Below are 21,065 nucleotides of genomic sequence, written 5' to 3' on the forward strand. Positions count from 1 at the left end.
AGGATTCAAATCCATGACCTCTGACTCCAAAACCCGTGCTCTTTCCACTGAGCCACTCTGCTTCTGGTGGCTCAGTGGTAGGAGGTAGGAGGGAGTGAGGTGATGGAGAGCTTTGAAGCCAATAGTGAGGGGATTTTGCTCCTTGCAAAGGTTGATAGGCAACCACTGGAGATTTTTGAGGAGGAGAGTGACACACCCAGAGCTTTTCTGTACAAAGATAATCCAGGCAGGAGAGTGAAGAATAGACTGAAGTGGGGAGAGACAGGAGGATGGCAGATCAGAAAAGAAGGTCAATGCAGTAATACAGTCAGGATAGGATGAGAGATTGAACTTACAAGGTAGCAGTTTGGATGGAGAGCAAAGTGTAGCTCTTGGCGATGTTGTGAAGGTGAGACTGGAAGGTTTTGGTAATGGATTGGATGGGTGGGGTGAATGAGAGAGTGGAGTCAAGGAAGACACCAAGGTTGAGGGATTGTGAGATGAGAAGGATGGGAGTATCATCCACAATGATGGGAAAGTCAGAGAGAGGACAGAGTTTGGGAGGGAAGATAAGGAGCTCAGTCTTGGAGATGTTGAGCTTTAGGTGGTGGGTAGACATCCAGGTGGAAATGTCCTGAAGGCAGGAGGAGATATGAGCCTGGAAGGAGGGAGAGAGAACAGGGGAGGAGACGTAGATTTGGGTGTCATCAGCGTAGAGATGAAAGTTGAAGCTTTTACTCTATTGCCTAGATCATTTTTCTGAAAAACAACTCAGTCCACATCTTCCCTCTTCTCAAAATCCTTCCATGGTTGCTCATCCACTTCTACATGAATTTGAAACTCCTTACCATTATCTTGAAGGCACACAATCAGCTCTCCCCCTCCTACCTTTCCTCGCTGATCTGCAACTGCATCACAACTCACACATTTCTCTCATCTGAAGTCAAAACCTATTCTGTACCTTGATCTTGCCTATCCTGCCATCAACTCCTTGTCCACTTTTTCCCCCTGTTCTGGGATCAGTCCACCTTCAAGACTCTCCTAAAATTACATCTTCAAAAGGCCTTCCCTAAGTCCTCATTCCCCCCTCCCATCCTCCTTTCTCTATCATCTATAAACTCAAATCTATAACCCTTAAGAATTTAATAATAGTAACAGTGGCATTTGTTAAGCACTCACTCACAGTGCCAGGCACTGTGCTAAGCACTGGGGCAGATACATGATAATTAATTTGGACACCATCCCTGTCCCAACCTGGATGAAGCAGCATGGCTCAGTAGAAAGAGCATGGGCTTTGGAGTCAGAGGTCCTAGGTTCAAATCCCGGCTATGCCAATTGTCAGCTGTGTGACTTTGGTCAAGTCACAACTTCTCTGTGCCTCAGTTACCTTATCTGTAAAATGGGGATTAAGACTGTGAGCCCCCCTTGGGACAACCTGATCACCTTGTAACCACCCCAGCGATTAGAACAGTGCTTTGCACATGGTGCTTAATAAATGTCATTATTATTATTATTATTATTATTATAGGACTTCCAGTCTCAATCCCCATTTTACAGATGAGATAACTGAGGAACAGAGATAGACTTTTTTTCTATCTGTAATTTATTTTAATGTCTGCCTCACCCTCTGGACTGTAAACTCCTTGTGGACAGTCATCATGTCTGCTAATTCTACTAACTCCCAAGCACTTTTTACAGTGATCTGCATGGATTGATTGATTGATCTCAGCAGGGGTTTGTGGTTAGGATATCTGGGGAGAATATATGTGACTATTTTTACATAAATATTCTATCTGGAAGTACAACTTACTTCAGAAATACTATAGTTCATCAAGGCCAGCCAGTTATTTCACCTCAAATTGGAATTTTAACTACTCTATCGGCTGCAGAGGGACACAGAGACAGCATATTTTCAATACATCTTTTGTCCTAATCCCTTCTGAGCAGTAAAACCTAATACAATTAAGTTTTATATTTTTCCAGTGATAAATGACTAACTAATATGCTTACTGTGAGAGTCAGTTCTTGAAATTTTGTGTTCTTCCTGAAGCCTCACTCCTGATCATGTGGCTTCCTCTGCCTCCCAGTCCACATCTAACCATTACTTCATACTATTCATTTTATTAATGATAAAAAAAATACTAGGGTTCTCCTAGACATTTTGAGAAGCACTTATTTTTCAAGATAAGAGGAGGCCATTCCTTGGCACTGAAGCAGTTGCATGAGACAAAATTTATCTCCAAAGAGACTAGACAACTGATCTAAAGGTAGAAACCAAGTCTTCACTCTATATTCCTAGGACTAAATCAATCGATCAATCAATGGCATTTAATGAGCACTTACTGAGTGCAGAGCAGTGTATTAGGTGCTTGGGAAAGTACAATATAATAATAATAATAATAATAGCATTTGTTAAGCATTTACTATATGCAAAACACTGTTCTAAGTGCTGGGGGGGATACAAGGTGATCAGGTTGTCCCACGTGGGGCTCACAGTCTTTAATCCCCATTTTACAGATGAGGTAACTGAGGCTCAGAGAAGTTAAGTGACTTGCCCAAGGTCACACAGCAGACATGTGGCAGAGCCAGGATTAGAACCGATGACCTCTGACTCCCAAGCCCGTGCTCTTTCCAATGAGCGACACTGTTTCTCAGAATGATAGATATGATAGAGTTGTAGACATAACCCCTGCCCACAAGAAGTTACAGTCTAGAAGGGGAGACATAATTTAAAATAAATTACAGGTATACGAAATGGAGAAAATCAGGATATGTACATAAGTATTCTGTGAATGAATACCAAGCACTTAAGGGGTATAGATTCAAGTGAAGAGGCATTAGAGAAGGTAGGGTGAATAGGAGAAATTGAGGCCATAGACAGCAAAGTCCTTTTGAAGGGGGTATGACTTTTTTCAGAAGGCTTTGAAGGTAGGGAGAGCGGTGGCCCATTGAATATGAAGAGGAAGGGAGTACCAGGCCAGAGGGAGGATGCGGACAATAGGTTGGTGATGAGAAAGATGGGATGGAGTTACAGTGAGTAGGATGGCATTAGAGTAATGATGATAATGGCATTTATTTATTAATAAATAAATGTAGAGGCAAGTAGGCTGGATTGTATTCATTCATTCATTCAATCTTATTTATTGAGTGCTTATTGTGTGCAGACCACTGTACTAAGTACTTGGAAAGTACAATACAGCAATGAAGAAAGACAATACCTGCCCACAACGGAATTACATTCTGGAGTGGGGGAGACAGACATCAAGTGAACAGACATCAATATAAATAGATAGAATTATAGATATATACATATATACATAAGTGCTGTAGGGTGGGGAGAGAGTGGGATGAGAAAAGAGAGCGAGTCGAGGCAACGGGGAAGGGAGGGGGAGCTGAGGAAAAGGTGGCCTAGTCTGGGAAGGCCTCTTGGAGGAGGTGTGCCTTCAGTAGAGTTTTGAAGGGTGGAAAGAGTGATTGGCGGATTTGAGGAGGGAGGGCATTCCAGACCAGAGGTAGGACGTGGGCCTGGGGTCCGTGGCAAGGAAGGTGAGATCAAACCACAGTGAGAAGGTTAGCAGCAGAGGAGCAGAGCGTGTGGGCTGGAATGTAGGAGAGAAGGGAGGTGAGGAAGGAAGCGGCAACTTGCTGGAGAGTTCAGAGCTAATAGTGAGGAGTTTTTGTTTGAAATGGAGGTTGATAGGCAACCTTTGGAGCTTTTTGAGGAGGGGGATGACATGCCCTGAACGTTTCTGTAGAAAGATAATCCGGGCAGTGGAGTGAAGTATGGACTGAAGTGGGGAGAGGTAGGAGGCTGGTAAATCAGAAAAAAGTCTGATGCAGTAATATAGTCGGGATAGGATGAGTTATTGTGCTAACAAGGTAGCAATTTAGATGGAGAGGAAAGGGGTTGTAGTAATTGATCAGCGAGGTAAGGAACAAGAGGAAGAGATGATTGAGAGCCTTAAAGCCATTAATAATTCTAATGAGTGTCTGATGTGAATATGCAATGGGTAACAATTGGAGGTTCATGAGGAATGGGGAAGCATGGACTGAACTTTTTTATAATAACGATCCAGGCCTCCATGAAGATTTCTTTCTTTCTTTTTTTTTTAACAAAAATTAAATAATAAAAGCAGTTCATAAAAACAAAATACATTAAAACAACTTTAAATAAAATTTTCCCTAGGTCTGATTTCTGTCATTCCCCAAGCCAACACTCCAATCTACCTCTAAATAATTCTCTAATCTTGGTTTCTCTAATGATGGTATTTGTTAAGCACATACTATGTGTCAATAACTATTCTAAGTGCTGGGGCAGACACAGTCCCAGACCCATATGGGGCTCACAGTCTTAATCCCCTGTTTAGAGATGAGGTAACTGAAGCACAGAGAAGTTAAGTGACTTTCCCAAGATCACACAGCAGACAAGTGGCAGAGCTGGAATCAGAACCCATGTCCTTCTGATTCTCAGGCCCGTGCTCTATCCACTAGGCCATGCTAAAACTCCCCCACTAGATTTTTAGCTCCTTGAGGGCAGGGATCATGTTTACCAATTCTATTTTATCCGAGGCTCCCAAGCACTTAGAACAGTTCTTTGCACACTGTAAGTTCTCAGTAAATATCATTGATCGGTGAATCAACATTACTCTAAGAGAAGGTAGAAGCAGCATGGCTTAGTGGATACAGCACTATTAATTATTATTATTAGAGCACGGGCCTAGGAGTCAAAAGAACCTGGGTTCTAATCCTGGCACCACCACATCTCTGCTGTGTGACCTTGGGTAAGTCACTTAACTTCTCTGCGCCTCAGTTGTCTCATCTGTAAAATAATTGAAACTGTGAGCCCTATATGTGACGGGGACTGGTTAGCTTGTATTTACCCCTGTGTTTATTACAACTCCTGGCACGTAGGAAGCATTTAACAAATACCATTAAAATAAACAAACAAAAAAACCCCAAGTATACACCCACTAAACAAATGGGAAAAGGTGATATAAGGAGAGCTGGGGCAAAAATGACCCTTCTCTGAGGTGTCATTAATCTCTCATCTGTCCTACCTTTAATACTAATCTCTCTTTCACAGTCCCTCAATTATTATTTATGTAACTGTAAACTCTCAGTATAAAAGCCTGACAAGATTTGTAGGGTCAACTAGGAAAACTGCATGGGAATTCATGGTCCTGTCACAAAACTAAAACTAATCAGTCAATCAATCAATGGTATTTATTGAGCACATAGTACGTGCAGACAATTGATTTCCTTATGCCTAAACTAACTAAATGTCCAGGGTTAGCCTGGTTAGACTGGATTTTTGCAGTTGTGCTGGGCACTTTTAGAAAAATATAAACCATTCTACAATCAGGTCTAATATTGCAAACTTTGTTGAAAAGCCCATGTCTGCTCCATAGTAGAGCACTGTGGCCAAGAGAAAAGAGCAAAGGACAGAGAATCAGAGGATCTGAGTTCTATAACCGGCTCAATCATGAGCCTGCTGTGTGACTATGGTATTCGCCTAACTTTTCTGTGCCTCAGTAATCTCATTTGCAAAATGATAATTTCAATATCTATTTTCTTCTTACTTAGATTGTGAGCTCTGTGTAGGACAGGGACAGTTTCTGACCTAATTCTTTTATATCTTCCCCAGTGCTTAGAACAGTATTTGACCCAAAGTAAGCACTTAAAAATCGGCACTTATTATTATTATTACCATCATTATTTTTGAGTACGAGTATGCTTGTTATGAACTGAGCATTCTGGAATTTGTAATTGGAATATCCCAGAGTGCTGGGGAACTTTAAGTACAGAATAGAAGCTTATATCGGAGAAATAGAAAATACTGACAATACTGAAAATACTGGCAATAATAGTGGATGTTCCAATTTAACTAACAAACTTTTCTAAATAACACAATCACAATTCCACCTTCAGTATGCCTTCAATTATGAGTCTTAATAGTAATGATGGTGGTTACTGTTTGTCAAGCACCGTGCTGGGTTAGCTATACAAGCTTGCAGGTTAAGAGGACAGGAGAAAGGTATTTTACCTCAATTTACAGATGAGGAAACGGAGGCACAAGGAATTGAAGTAAATTGCCCAACGTCCTATAGCAGACAAGTGGTAGAGCTCTGTTTAGACCCAGAGTCTCCTGACATTCAGTCTCAGGATCTGTTCTTTAGGGTCATGGATTGTCATCCCTTCCAGTGCCCACTGTTTCCCTCTCCCTATGCCCTTTTATTTCACTCCTACACCTCCCTAACCTTTTCTCAACTAAAGTACAACAATATGGGCATGCCCCCCCCACCCACACACAGCACCTCTGCACTGAGTTCCAACTTTACGACATCTTCCGTTGGCACCTTAGCTCAAGAGAAAATAAATGACACTCCGGTTCCTAGTCTGCTTTCTGTGAAATGGCAGTCTGCTTGCTGATGAAATTCTCATCTCTAGTGTGTTATGAATCTACCCTGTTAGCAATGAATTCGTCCAGCCCCAAGGAATAGCAAATTATAGTTCCACTCAGTGCTATAAAATGTTATTGGTTGCATATTGTTTTAGTGCACCACGTAATTGCGGAAATTGCTCCGAAAATCTGTATATTTTATCTATACTTTAGTTCATCCAGAATGCTCCCCAATTCTTTTTCTCCTTCATGAAGCAGTTTAAAATATATTTGGGTGTCCTTTATGCCATCTGGAAATTAAGTAGCCAATTCTTACTGTAATGAAAATACTTCTGTGTCAGGCCAGTGATATACACCACTACACTCTAATTACGGCTGTGCTTTAATTAACCTGAATTGAAGAGTGTTATCATTAAACTGCTGGTAACTTTGAGTTATAGCTTTACTTTAATTTAAACTAGAAAACACAGATAATTAAGCCTCCAGATAATCAAATGCTTGAGGAGAGCTTCAATGTTTTGGGATGTTCCTAAATCTCATTAAATGTCCTTCCTTTATTGATTATTTCTACCTCAGCTGTATCATTGTGTTAAAGGAATAATAGTTCTAAATTGAAAACATTCTTAGTCACATCAGGATTAGTTTTATTTCCAGAAACCAAGAGGAACACATACTTAATTATCTAACAACAGGATAGGTCTGGATGATTTTCTCTTCCCCATTAACCTATTTTGTATGAAAGTAACTCAATCAAATAGTATTTATTTAGGCATTAGGAAGACAGATTTGACCTCCTCCCATTCAGTTTATTCAATACAGTGGTTTCAAGGGTCTAAGACAGTGCAATGTGTTGTTTCAAAGTGCTCAATTAATCCAGATTGATTGACTGAAGGGTAAGTGAAAATATTTAGTGAATTACTTGAAAATTTGGTAAGTTAAGAACCCTAAACATTTTCTTAAAATGATAAAGAAGAAAGGCAAGGTGGGGACAGTTTTTTGGCAAGAGTCTGAAGATCAAAAATGAATATACTCAGTTTCAGAAAGAGACTTGATAAATGATATAATGTTGTGTCAAGATAAAAATCATTTTCCAAATCCTACTCACTTTTCTAACTTTTTTTCAGCATTCAGTTTTTCACAGATATGCAGGGTGGGAAATTACAGGAACTGCTTTTAGGGGGAACGAGGAAGGTGTGGAACGATTGCTCAGATTTCAGTGTTGGCAATCCAGCTGTTAAGGATATTTTTCACATCCTGCAGACCTTTGTGTGGAATTCAACACTTGATGGTGAGATTGGATAGTGAGATTGGAAGAGAAAAGGATTTTTCCTCACAGTAAGATTAAAAGACCTTTCCCAGGAAATCTGAGACACAAGTTTTCATATTAGTTAATACAAAATAAATACATGCAAAAATCTGCATGCAGGTTGAAAAAACTTTACTTCAAATATGTAAACTAAAATCAATGAATTAATTCTTGCAATTTATGGTAAATTTAGTGCCAGACAGAAAGGTGAGACCCATAGTAAATTGAGAGTGTTGGATGGATTCCCCTTCATTTTTCAAGGACTTGAAGCAGTCTGGGACACAGGGACCTCAGTGGAGATTTGTCATCATACAAGAGCCCTTCTCCACATGAAACTCTCAATATTTCCTGAGAATAGAAGAATATATTGTTAATGTCTACTTACTCACAAACTGTAGGGAAGGACAGACCCACGAAGGCACTAGATAGATATTCTGTATACATTTCATTAGAGACTCCTTCCAGATAGTACTTCTGCCATGTATCTTCCTCAATCTAAGAGAGAAACACAGGAGTGGGATTGGAACAAAATTCGACTGGCTTTAAATGTGAAGGAGCTTGAAAAATAATTGATGTAACATAAAGATACTTGTAAAAAATGATTAACATTAAACTGGCAAGACCACTTTGATCACCTAGAACAAATATTGGCACATTAGACGTTGGTCCTGATTTCTGAGCTAGGCTACCTACTTTCACCACCTTTTCCATATTGGCCCTCCAAATGCTTAATACAGTGCAAATCAGTCAATATTATTGATTGATTAATTGATTCCCCACCTTATGGCAACTTCACTACCAAGCATTTCAGAGGACTCTAAAAGATAATTTGAGATGAAAAAGCTAGTACATAACAATTACATGCTAAGCTAAGATGTCTGAAGAAACTGGCAATGGAACATTTTGTCACTGCTAATAAGATGATAACTTTTTTTCCCTGCTTGTGTAGTTTACGTTTTAATTCCTGAGTCACACCAGTTTATTAGCTAATTGCAACTGGGTATAATATCCATCCCTGTTGAATGTATTTCATTAAAAAAAAATTTATTCCTATGTAACACTGTATTTTGTAAAATTTAAACTGTTTGAGACTCAATCCAATTTTTAAAAAGATCTTTAATCAGTTTGAGAACTGTGAGAATTGTAACTTTCCCCTATTATAACACATTTCACATGAGATGTAGAATACTTTGATTATCATTCCTTTTTTTTTCCTAGAAAATATTTTCAAGCCCTTTCTTGGGTACTCCAATGTTTCACCAGGTGTTTCCTTTATCTTCCAAGAAATTCCTCATAACTCTGAAGTCTTTTGTAGAACAATCCTATCTAATTTGATCTTTTTGCTTCATGTTCAAGAGAAGAGTGCTGAGTTTCTTCACATATACAGGGGTTGGTTTTACCATGTAACTGAATCAGTTCAAACTCCTTGAGTGAGTTGTCTTATCAATCAATGGTATTTATTGAGCACTTACTGTGTGCAAAGCAGTGTACTAAGTACTTGTGAGAGTGCAATATAACATAACAGAGTTGGTAGACACACGACCCCTGGTTCTTCTCTAACTTACTCCTTGAACTCCACAATCTGGCTTCCAATGCCTTCACTCCACTTCAACAATCCTCTCACATCAATGACTATCTCCTTGCCAAATGAAATGGCCTCACTCCATCCTAATCCTTCTCAACCTTTCTGCTGCCTTTGACATGTGAGGACCAGATCCTTATCCTGCAAATATTGTCCAACCTTGGCTTCATTCACACTTTCCTTTCCTTGTTCACCTCCTGTACTTCTGACCACTTCTTCTCAGTCCCTTTCACTGGTTCCTCCTCTGATTCCCAAACTTAAACTGTGGGGGTGCCTCAAATTCTGGTTCCCCTTCTATCCTCCATCTATACCCAATCCTTTGGATAACTCTTTAGCTTGAGCGAGTTGTCTTCAGCCATTGCCTCCATTTCCTCACCTCCAATTCTCTCCTTGAGCCTTTCCAATCTGGCTTCCAGTCCCTTTGCTTCGCAGACATCTCCCTCTCAAAGGTAAGCAGTGGTCTCTTTCTTGCCAACTCCAACTGCCTCTACTTCATCCTTATGCTACTCAACCTCTCAGTTCCCTTCAACACTGACAACCACCCCATTCTCCTGGAAATATTATCCAGCCTTGGATTCATTACGCCACCCACTCCTTGTTCTCCTCCTCTCTCTCCTGCTGCTCCTTTTCAGTCTCTTTCACGGGATCCTCCTCTTTCTCCCACCCCCTAACTGTGGGAGTTGCTCATGGCTTAGTTCTGGGCCCCCTTCTATTCTCCATCTACACTCACTCCCTTGGGGAACTCATTTGATCCCATGGTTTCAGTTACTGTCACTATGCAGACAAAACTATTTCTCCTCCCTTATTGACACCCATGCCCATCACCCCCGCCAGCTCTTCCGTACATTCAACTCCCTTCTCAGGCCTCCAGTTCCTCCCTTTCCTCCTTCCCTCACCCCCAACGATCTGGCCTCCTACTTCATTAACAAAATTAAATCCATCAGGTCCGACCTCCCCAAAGTCTCTTCCCCCCTTTCTCCATCCCCCCGGCTCTCAACACTCTCTGCTACTCTCCCATCCTTCCCAGCAGTGTCCTCAGAGGAGCTCTCCTCCCTCCTCTCAAGTGCTACTCCGGCCACCTGTGCTTCTGACCCCATTCCCTCTCATCTCATTAAATCTCTCGCTCCATCCCTTCTCCCCTCCTTAACTTCCATCTTCAACCACTCACTCTCCACTGGTTCCTTCCCCTCTGCCTTCAAACATGCCCATGTCTCTCCCATCCTAAAAAACCCCTCTCTTGACCCCACCTCACCTTCTAGTTATCGTCCCATCTCCCTCCTACCATTCCTTTCCAAACTCCTTGAATGAGTTGTCTACACGCGCTGCCTAGAATTCCTCAACAACAACTCTCTCCTCGACCCCCTCTAGTCTGGCTCCCGTCCCCTTCATTCCATGGAAACTGCCCTCTCAAAGGTCACCAATGACCTCCTGCTTGCCGAATCCAGCGGCTCATACTCTGTCCTAATCCTCCTCGACCTCTCAGCTGCCTTTGACACTGTGGACCACCCCCTTCTCCTCAACACGCTATCTGACCTTGGCTTCACAGACTCCGTCCTCTCCTGGTTCTCCTCTTATCTCTCCGGTCGTTCTTTCTCAGTCTCTTTTGCAGGCTCCTCCTCCCCCTCCCATCCTCTTACTGTGGGGGTTCCCCAAGGTTCAGTGCTTGGTTCCCTTTTGTTCTCGATCTACACACACTCCCTTGGTGACCTCATTCGCTCCCACGGCTTCAACTATCATCTCTACGCTGATGACACCCAGATCTACATCTCTGCCCCTGCTCTCTCCCCCTCTCTCCAGGCTCGCATCTCCTCCTGCCTTCAGGACATCTCCATCTGGATGTCTGCCTGCCGCCTAAAGCTCAACATGTCGAAGACTGAACTCCTTGTCTTCCCTCCCAAACCTTGCCCTCTCCCTGACTTTCCCATCTCTGTTGATGGCACTACCATCCTTCCCATCTCACAAGCCCTTAACCTTGGTGTCATCCTCGACTCCGCTCTCTCATTCACCCCTCACATACAAGCCGTGACCAAAACCTGGTGGTCTCAGCTCCGCAACATTGCCAAGATCCGCCCTTTCCTCTCCATCCACACTGCTACTCTGCTCATTCAAGCTCTCATCCTATCCCGTCTGGACTACTGCACCAGCCTTCTCTCTGATCTCCCATCCTCGTGTCTCTCTCCACTTCAATCCATACTTCATGCTGCTGCACATATTATCTTTGTCCAGAAATGCTCTGGGCATATTACTCCCCTCCTCAAAAACCTCCAATGGCTACCAATTAATCTGCGCATCAGGCAGAAACTGCTCACCCTGGGCTTCAAGGCTCTCCATCACCTCGCCCCCTCCTACCTCACCTCCCTTCTCTCCTTCTACTGCCCAGCCCACACCCTCCGCTCCTCTGCCACTAATCTCCTCACCGTACCTCGTTCTCGCCTGTCCTGCCATCGACCCATGGCCCATGTCATCCCCCGGGCCTGGAATGCCCTCCCTCTGCCCATCCGCCAAGCTAGCTCTCTTCCTCCCTTCAAGGCCCTGCTGAGAGCTCACCTCCTCCAGGAGGCCTTCCCAGACTGAGCCCCTTCCTTCCTCTCCCCCTCGTCCCCCTCTGCATCCCCCCATCTTACCTCCTTCCCTTCCCCACAGCACCTGTATATATGTATATATGGTTGTACATATTTATTACTCTATTTATTTATTTATTTATTTTACTTGTACATATCTATCCTATTTATTTTATTTTGTTGGTATGTTTGGTTTTGTTCTCTGTCTCCCCCTTTTAGACTGTGAGCTCACTGTTGGGTAGGGACTGTCTCTAAGTGTTGCCAATTTGTACTTCCCAAGCGCTTAGTACAGTGCTCTGCACATAGTAAGCGCTCAATAAATACGATTGATGATGATGATGATGATGATGTTTCCCAAGTCCACATCTCCGTTCTGATCTCTCTCATCTGCAGTCTCACACTGCCTCCTGCCTTCCAGACATTACTACCTGGATGTCCCACCAACATCTCAAACTTAAAATGTCCAGAATAGAACTCCTCATATTCCCATCCATCCCTGCCCTTCCCATGATTTTCCCATCAAAACACCACCATCCTTTCTGTGTTACAAACTTATCCTCGACTTATCTCCCTCACTCCACTCACATATACAGTCTGTCACCAAAGCCTGTCAATTCAACCTTCACATAGCTAAAATCCACCCTTTCTTCTCCAACCAAACTGTGACATTAATCCAAACACTTATCCTATCCTGCCTTGATTACTACATCAGTCTCCTTGCTGACCTCCTCAACACTTGTCTCTCCCCACTCCAATTCATACCTAAATCTGCTGGCTGGATCATTTTTGTACAAAACCATTCAGTCCATGTTTCCCCACTCCTCAACAATCTCCAGTGGTTGCCCAGCCATCTCCACATCAAACAGAAACTCATATCAGAGGTTTTAAAGCACTCAATCACCTCGCTCCTTCCTTCCCTCCCTGATTTCGTATTGCAACCCAACCCACACACTTCTCTCATTAATTTCCAATATACTCACTGTATTTCAATCGTGTCTATCTCAGTACTGACCTCTGGCTCACACCCTGCCACTGGCCTGGAATGTCTTTCCTCTCCATAACCACAGATGATCACACTCCCCACCTTCAAAGCCTTATTAAACACATATCTTCAAGAAGACTTCCCCAAATAAGCCTTCATTTCCTCTTCTCCCACTCCCTTTTGCAATGCCCTTCCACTTGATTTGCACCCTTCCTTCACCCCCTCCCTCAGCCCTACAACACTCATGTATGTATCCATAATTTATTTATATTAATGCCTGTCTCCCTTCCCATGCCCTTAGAACAGTGTCTGCACAGAGTCAGAACTCAATAAATGCCACTGATTGTTTGATTGATATACATAACCATAGCCACATTGGGGTACATGCATGAGTGAATAATGACTGCTAATTCTTGGTATTGATAGGGATATGTTTCATTTTGAAAGGTAAAATCTCAGTAGAAAAGCATTATGCTTTTATTGTTGAATGACCAAATTATTTCATTTAAATAAGAATTTTTGCATTTTGAAAAATAGAAATTTGGTAAAGTAGTTAGTAAAAAGAAACCACAATTATAGTGAGCTGTGGAAACATCTGGTCATCGAGGGTGGGAGTAATACTGTGGCACAGAAACAAAACAACAAGTGCAATTACTTGCAAGGGGGAGAACAGTTTACAGTACTTGGCTTTTTGACATGCATGCTATTACCTACCACTATGATGCACACTACAGAGTTTTTAAAAGACAGAATTTAAAAAACACACCTTAATGGAGGCCTATTATTTACATCTCAATTACTCAAAAATTTAATTTTGCACTTTAAAAATCATAGGATCTACTTTAAACTTAATTACATAATTACAGTGAGAGGTACTGACTATGAGGAAAGCAAAATTATAGGAAAAATAAATGTGTGGTTCATGACCCCAGTTGCAATACAAAGTCCAACTGGCTTTGTGCATACAAAAATTTAAGGATATTATGGGCAACCTGCTAAGGGCAGAAATGTTAATGGGTATTAATAGAGAAAGAATCTGGAAAATCAGCTTACTCATGAGACTTTTTTTTCCTTGGGGGTCATTACACAATTTATCAATAATAATATTGAGAATACTCCACAGACAGAGCATATCCTAGCTTTAAATCAAAATCACCGGTTTCTCACATTTACGTGTCTTAACAAAATGCCCATTAATGTCATGATTTGGATTGAGTCCTAGGAAATAGCTTATGGCATCTGATAGTGTGCAACATCTACATACCTATTTTTAATTTTCTTCCAGTCTTATAGAGATCACCACTGGGGTAGTATGTGGGCTGAAAAAATCCACAGTCCCAGACATATGATGCACACAGAGGCAATTGTCTGCTATGCAGTCTTTATTTTAAAAAGGAGCCACAACAGATTGCAACTTAAAAAAAAATCCTTGCTGCTTCCATACAATTTTTACCATTAATTTACTTTTGACTGATGGGAATATATAATTCTACTGGTATTTAAACCAAAAAATTTAAGGCACAGAAATGAAAAGTCAAGGAAAAATGCCAAAGTGAATTTTTCAGCTGCTCAATAATCAATCATAGGAGAAACACATCCTGAGGCAACAATTCATCTATGTCTAACATGTCAAACTACAGCTGTTTTAGAGAGAATCAGGACAGAAAGTCTTGCAGTTGATGCCTGGTAAGGTTTTAATCAAGTCTATCATTGTATAGTCATGCAATTGCACCACCTTCTCCTATAACCATCTTGCAGGGCCTAATGGTAGGGAAAACTCAGCTTGTAATACTTTATCCTGTGTCTAGAAAAGCTTTTTTTCATGAACACAGAGGCTCTTCAACATTTAAATTTCAGTGTGGTGAGTTTCGCTTGAAGCTTGATGCCACATTGGCAACAATAGTTTGATGGCTTTCTAAAGGGCAGGCCAGGTTTCTTGATTTAGTTTTCTACTTCTGGTCTCTCAGGCCATTATTGAAGAGTTTGCTAATTTGACAGCAGAATTCAGTGACAGCATTCAGTTCTGACGACCTGCAGATGTATGCTGGGTTTTTATGGAACAAGCCACTACATAGCCTCTGCGTTTTTCCGACTTGGTCAATACAAAGAAGTGGGTGAATTGCAAAATGGTTCACACTTTCACAATTATTCATGCCTATTTATGAGTGTGTTCTTGGATCACGGTCATATACAAAAATGACTCCTGCATCACTTTTTAAGACTTTCTGCATTGCTTGGTTTTTGGAGTTGGAAGAACTTCTTGTCTGATTTAAATGCATTCTTCCTCTCAGTTTTCAGGCTCCTAGTACTCTACAGCTTGCCTACATAGAATCAGGATCAGGCCACCTACACAATTCCGCTGCATCTCATTGATGATCCCCATAATCCATGCCCATGGTTCCCATGATCCATGGAGAAGCAGTAGGATTTAGTGATAGAACACAGGTCTGGGAATCAGGTGGACCTGGGTTATATTCCTGGCTCCACCCCATGTCTATTGTGTGACTTTGGGCAAGTCACATAACTTCTCTGGGCCTCAGTTACCTCCTCTGTAAAATGGGGATTAAGAGTGTGAGCCCCATGTTGGACAGGGACTGTGTCCAACCTGAAAAACTTGGATCCACCCCAGCACTTAGAACAGTGCTTGGCATACAATAATAATAATAATGTTGGTATTTGTTAAGCACTTACTATGTGTCAAGCACTGTTCTAAGCGCTGGGGTAGATACAAGGTAATCAGTTTGTGCCACATGGGGCTCACAGTCCTCATCCCCATTTTACAGATGAGGTAACTGAGGCACAGAGAAGTTAAGTGACTTTCCTAAAGTCACACAACTGACAAGTAGCAGAGTTGGGATTAGAACCCATGACCTCTGACTCCCAAGCCTGTGCTCTTTCCACTAAGCCATGCTGCTTCTCAAAAAGTACTACCATTACTATTATTATGTCTATCTAAAATCCCATTTCCTCCAACAAGCCTTCACCAGTTAGTTCTCAGCACTCCAAGTCAACAAACTCACTACCCATCTCCAGCAAACATTTATTTACACCCATTTTATGGACTTTTGTATTTATGCTATTCTATTATATATCTAATTTTTTGAACACTCTACTTGTAAATATTTTATGGCTCCCTCCACCATTAGATTGTAAAACCCTTGAGGGCAAGAAACATGCCACTTCTCTGTTTTGTACTTTCCAATACTATTACTACTACTAGAGCAAATTGGAGGTGAATATAACTGACAGTCGTAAGTACTCAAGGGCCCCATTATACAACACATTCATACCAGAGATATGAATGACATGAGTCAACTCTTTAGTTTTAAAACAATGTGTTTGGTTCAAGAGTTGATGTGTGGGTAAGAAATGGTAGTTTCTGGAATGGTTGGGGAACTCCACACAACTCATTGCTGAACTTACCAGCTGGAAACTAAATTTTGTTTGTTAAATTTTCTGCTCTTGTTCTTGTCCGAACACCTTGAATGGGTTGTATACATTCATTACCTCCATTTTCTCTCACCCAACTCCCATCTTGATCCATTACAGTCAGGTTTTCCCTACCTCCACTTCATGAAGACCACACTCCCCCAGATCATACAGTCAAGTACTACAGGCACGGCTCTGTCCTGATTCTCCTTGACTTCTAGACCAACCTTCAATACTACTGATGAATCTCTACTCCTCTACAACCTAGATACTTGGTTTCAAGTAGCTAGGCATATATTCTTCTGGCTCTCCTACTACACATTTTATCCCTCCTTAACAGTTTCCTCTTCTGGCACTTTTGCTACCTCTCATCCATTACCTGCAAAGGCCTCGAAAGACTCTGTTCTGAGTCCCTTACTTTTCTTGCTCTATATTCACTCCCTCAGGTAAGTCATACAGGTAACCTCATACACTGAAACAATTCCAGTTACCATTTCTTTGTTGATCAAATAATCAGTGGTATTTATTGAGGACTTACAGTGTGCTGAAAGAACACTGTACTAAATGCTTGGGAGAATACAGTACAATAGAGGTGGTAGACAAGATGCCTCACCAACAAGGAGCTTTCAATCTAGAATAAGGAGGCAGGCATTTAAATAACATCTACCTCATTATCTCCAACCTCTCTACAACTATACAAGACTTTCAACGTGGCTGTCCCACTGACACCTTAAACTGAACTCATCTTCCCTCCTATACCCACAATCTCCTAACCTCACCATATTGTTGACAACCACATAAATCTGTGTCCCAGAAACCTGTAACTTCGGTGTCATCTTTGACTCCTCTACCCTCCCATTCACTGTCACTAAATCCTACCAGTTTTTTCTTTGCAATATTTCTTATATCCTCCCCATTTTTTCCAATCAAATGACCGCCATCCTGTTTCAAGCCCTGATCTTTGCTAAAATAGACTGTTTCATAAGTTCATTCACTCATCCCCCTACTTTAAAGCAATTGAAGCGCTTTGGAGAATACAATACAGCAGAGTTGTTAGACATGATCCCTGCCCTCAAGGAGCCTACAGTCTATTGGTGGAGATAGATGTTAAAATAAATTTCAGATTGGGAAAGCTGTAGTGTTTAAGGATATGGACATATTCTTTGGGGCTAGAGACAAGGAAACAAACTACACTGTTTTCCTTCAAAAACATTCAATGTTTCCACACGCCTCAAGAAACACCAGTGGTTGCCCATCCACCTCTGCATCAAGCAAAAATTCCTCACCATTGGCTTTAAAGCACTTACCCATCTTACCCCCTCCTACCTCATCTCACTGCTCTCCTACTACAACCCAGCCCACACACTTTGTTCTTTTTGTGTTAACCTGCTCACTGTACCTTCATCTCATATATCTCGTTGCCGACCTCTTGCCCACATCCTACTTCTGGCCCGGAACCCCCTCCCTCTTCATATCAAAAAAAATAATTGCCCTCCCCAACTTCAAAGCCTTACTGAAGGCACATCTCCTCCAGGAAGTCCTCCCTCTCCTCTTCTCCCACTCCCTTCTGCGTTGCTCATACTTGCTCCTTATTCATCCTCCCTCCCTTCACCACAAACCATATGCAAAATCTATATACATGTCACTTATTTATTTATCTATTTATTCATTTATATTAATGTCTGTCTCCCCTCTAGACTGTGAGCTTGTTGTGGGCAGGGAATGTGTCTGATGTTATATTGTACTCTCCCAAGTGCTTAGTACAGTGCTTTGCACACAGTAAGCACTCAATAAATATGATTATTATTATTTGTAGTAATAACAATAACAAAACAAAGTGCATAGGTGATGCAGAAGGGAAAGCAAATAGAGTGAGGGGAGGGCCCTGCCCTCTTCAAATTGTACTACACTGAAACCTGCTTGGAACATCACCCTTAAATGCTGTTCTGCTTCCTTCTCTATCCTACTCAAAACTTGCAAGAGTTGCCCATTTTCCTCCGCACCAAACATAAAGCTCCTGACCTTTCAATTTAAGTCAAGAGGGCACTGATGTTTCCCCAGAAGGCCTCCTCCCCACCACTGTTGTTCAGCTTTGACAGTTTCAGTGATGGAGGCTGCACCCGGAGACGAGGCCGACAAGGGCCTGAAGCACGTATGAACTGTTTTTTGAAGTTGTGGTTTCTTAATCCCCATTTTACAGATAAGGTAACTGAGGCACAGATAAATTAAGTGATTTGTCCAAGATCACACAGCAGAGTGAATAATAGATAAATAGATAAATAAATAAGTTAAATATATATACAGTAATATAAATATGCTCTGTGGGGAAGCGAGGGAGGATGAATGAATGAGCAAGTATGAGCAATGCAGAAGGGAGTGGGAGAAGAGGAGAGAGAAGGCTTCCTGGAGAAGCTATGCCTTCAATAAGGCTTTGAAGTCAGGGAGGGCAATTATTTTTCTGATATGATATGAGTGGTGGAGTTGGGATTAGAACCCAGGTCCTTCTGCCTCCAAGGCTCCTGCTCTATCTGCTAGGCCACTCTGCTTCTTGTATTGGGTTGGGAAGGATAAGGGAAGCTACTGGAGATCCTGCAGGGATTGGTGGGGGGAGGATTCAAGGACTTGAGGTGGGGCCATGTGATGGTGGTGGGGAAATAATCTAGGGGGAGAAGGAAGAAAAAGTTTAAAGAGGAGAGATAGGGTCACCCAACTGCGAGGAAGAGTTACCCAAAAGAGTCGACATGCCTATTTTACCTCCAGTGAAGTACTGTGTTGGACACAGTAAACTGAGCTAGCGCCACAAAGAAGGCTAATGTTGTAAAGTTGGACAGTTGAACCACCATACAATAAAAGTTCCAATCATCTTCACTTTAAAAAATCATAAATTGAAGTTGTTCTAGACTCCTTGGGGTAATCTACTTTTCAGGGTAAAAATGGCCAAAAGCAATGAGAATTAGAATATACTGTCATTTTAGCTCTTATCTCATGTTATGTCACCTACTGATGATTTAATTATTGTACACAATACGAGACAACTTGATCTGAATAATATTTCCTAGATATAATTTAACTTCTGAGTTCATTTGCAGTGTGGCAATTCTCAATTGCTGCTTTTTCAGATTGCATTCTCTGAAAAAAATAAGGATTACAGATTTCCAAAGACTCTCAATGAAATGTCAATAAAAACAAATAATGCTCTTTGTTGATGGTTTGTCAGATAACTGGTTGCCTAGGCATTGGATGAGTAAATAAACAATTTCTAAGATTAATTTCACTGGTGGATGTGAGCCAAAGCTCTTATTCCCAGATGAGTGGGCTGCAGATTATCAAGTCAGATTTTGTACATTAAGTGTTTGAAATAAAAAATCATCACAGCTGAACCATGAGATATTTTAGACAGGGATTAACATAATGTTGAAGGACATACCACACACATAGAGGGGCAAGAGTTCAACTTTTTTCCTCTCTCAGAGTCATATTTGACCCAATGTAGAGATGGATTAATTGAAACAGACTTCTGTTGCTCCTTTTCTTTGCTCCAACAAGGATGAATGAGTTTCTTATAATGCCGTGACTGTCTTTTCTGGTTATCCCCACCATAAACTGATAGAAAGCACTCCATTAATTATCTTGTGGATCTACTTCTTAGAAGAGATTCTTCAAATTGTTGGGATCGTTGCTGCAGCTGGAAGTAGATTTCAATTTCCCAGGGTTTATACTGAGTTGTGTGTGTGTGTGTGTGTGTGTGTGTGTGTGTGTGTGTGTGCGCACGCGCGCGTGCAAATCTCAAGATGGTATTAAGGGACGGTAAATTTGTCACTTATTTTAGTACAGGAGTTATGCCCTTTTCCCTCACCTATTGGTCTACAACTATGAGGCCTTTCTATTGTGTTCAGCCTGAAGATTCCGCTAGTGCTCACTTTACAATACGACAATTTCCTGAAAAGCTTAAGCTGAAGTCTGAGATTTCTTACCTAGAGGAGAGTGACCAGCTAGTCTCCATTTAATTTTTTTAAACAGAAAATTCCACTGCCTTTCATTCCTATTTGGATTGAACCTGGCCATCCTAGCAGCTGAATCGAGTATTCAGTCGGCAATCTCTCTAACTGGTTCTGTTTCAGTGATAACAGATTTCAGTTACTTATGTTCCTTATCTCTATATAATTTAGCTAATTAGAGTCCAAGAGACTAGATTTCAATTCGGAGCAAATGTCTCACTGTAAACTTTGTCTTGGCTGTACATAGCCATTGTGAGAGAGAACTTAAATCCACCTGTTTTAAGTAGTGGGGTGTCTAGGAAAGCAAATTGGTTATTCCTGATCCAGGCAACAAAGTTTCAGCTCAGACTTTATCATGTTTTCATAGATGTCCTTGTGTAGTATCATCATTTACAGAGAATTTTCCCATAAAGTTGATGATTGACTAAGGCTGAGGGAGCATCGCCCTGGGCCCACCCAAAAGACATTCCTTGGCTGAGAGATAAGCAACTGTTAAAATGATTGGGGGAATCTCAAACTTCTGGTTGGGGTGGGTCAACAATCTTCAGTATTGAATACCTTAGTAAAAATATAGCATTGCATTATAATTGTCACAATCATTGTCTCCAACTTGAATGGACGAAAAGGTATCCACTTTTGTTTAAATACCCTCTAAATGAATACAGTGAATGATAGAGTAATCTGGGGAAGGATTCAAAACAGGGTTAACAGAATAGTAGTCTAACAATAATCATTTTGGCAATTCATCTAGCCCGGCACTGTAAATGAGTTTCTGGCAGTTGAATCTGTACATATCATTGATTAAATAAATCAAAGTATGTCGATATT

The 21,065-nt window shown here is 41.3% G+C and overlaps 1 protein-coding gene across 15 annotated transcripts in view; it reads right to left on the minus strand.

Annotated features, from left to right (window-relative positions):
* Positions 1 to 21,065, minus strand: part of KCNMA1 (potassium calcium-activated channel subfamily M alpha 1) — a 950,458-nt gene that overhangs the window by 193,308 nt on the left and 736,085 nt on the right. For all 15 annotated transcript variants that reach the window (XM_038743623.1, XM_038743619.1, XM_038743612.1 and 12 more), the window contains exon 15: positions 8,071 to 8,180. In XM_038743623.1, coding sequence (XP_038599551.1) covers positions 8,071 to 8,180 — 110 coding nt within the window. The remainder of the gene's footprint in view (positions 1 to 8,070; positions 8,181 to 21,065) is intronic.

This window comes from Tachyglossus aculeatus, chromosome 3 (genome assembly GCF_015852505.1).
Source record: "Tachyglossus aculeatus isolate mTacAcu1 chromosome 3, mTacAcu1.pri, whole genome shotgun sequence".
Taxonomy (NCBI): Eukaryota; Metazoa; Chordata; class Mammalia; order Monotremata; family Tachyglossidae; genus Tachyglossus; species Tachyglossus aculeatus.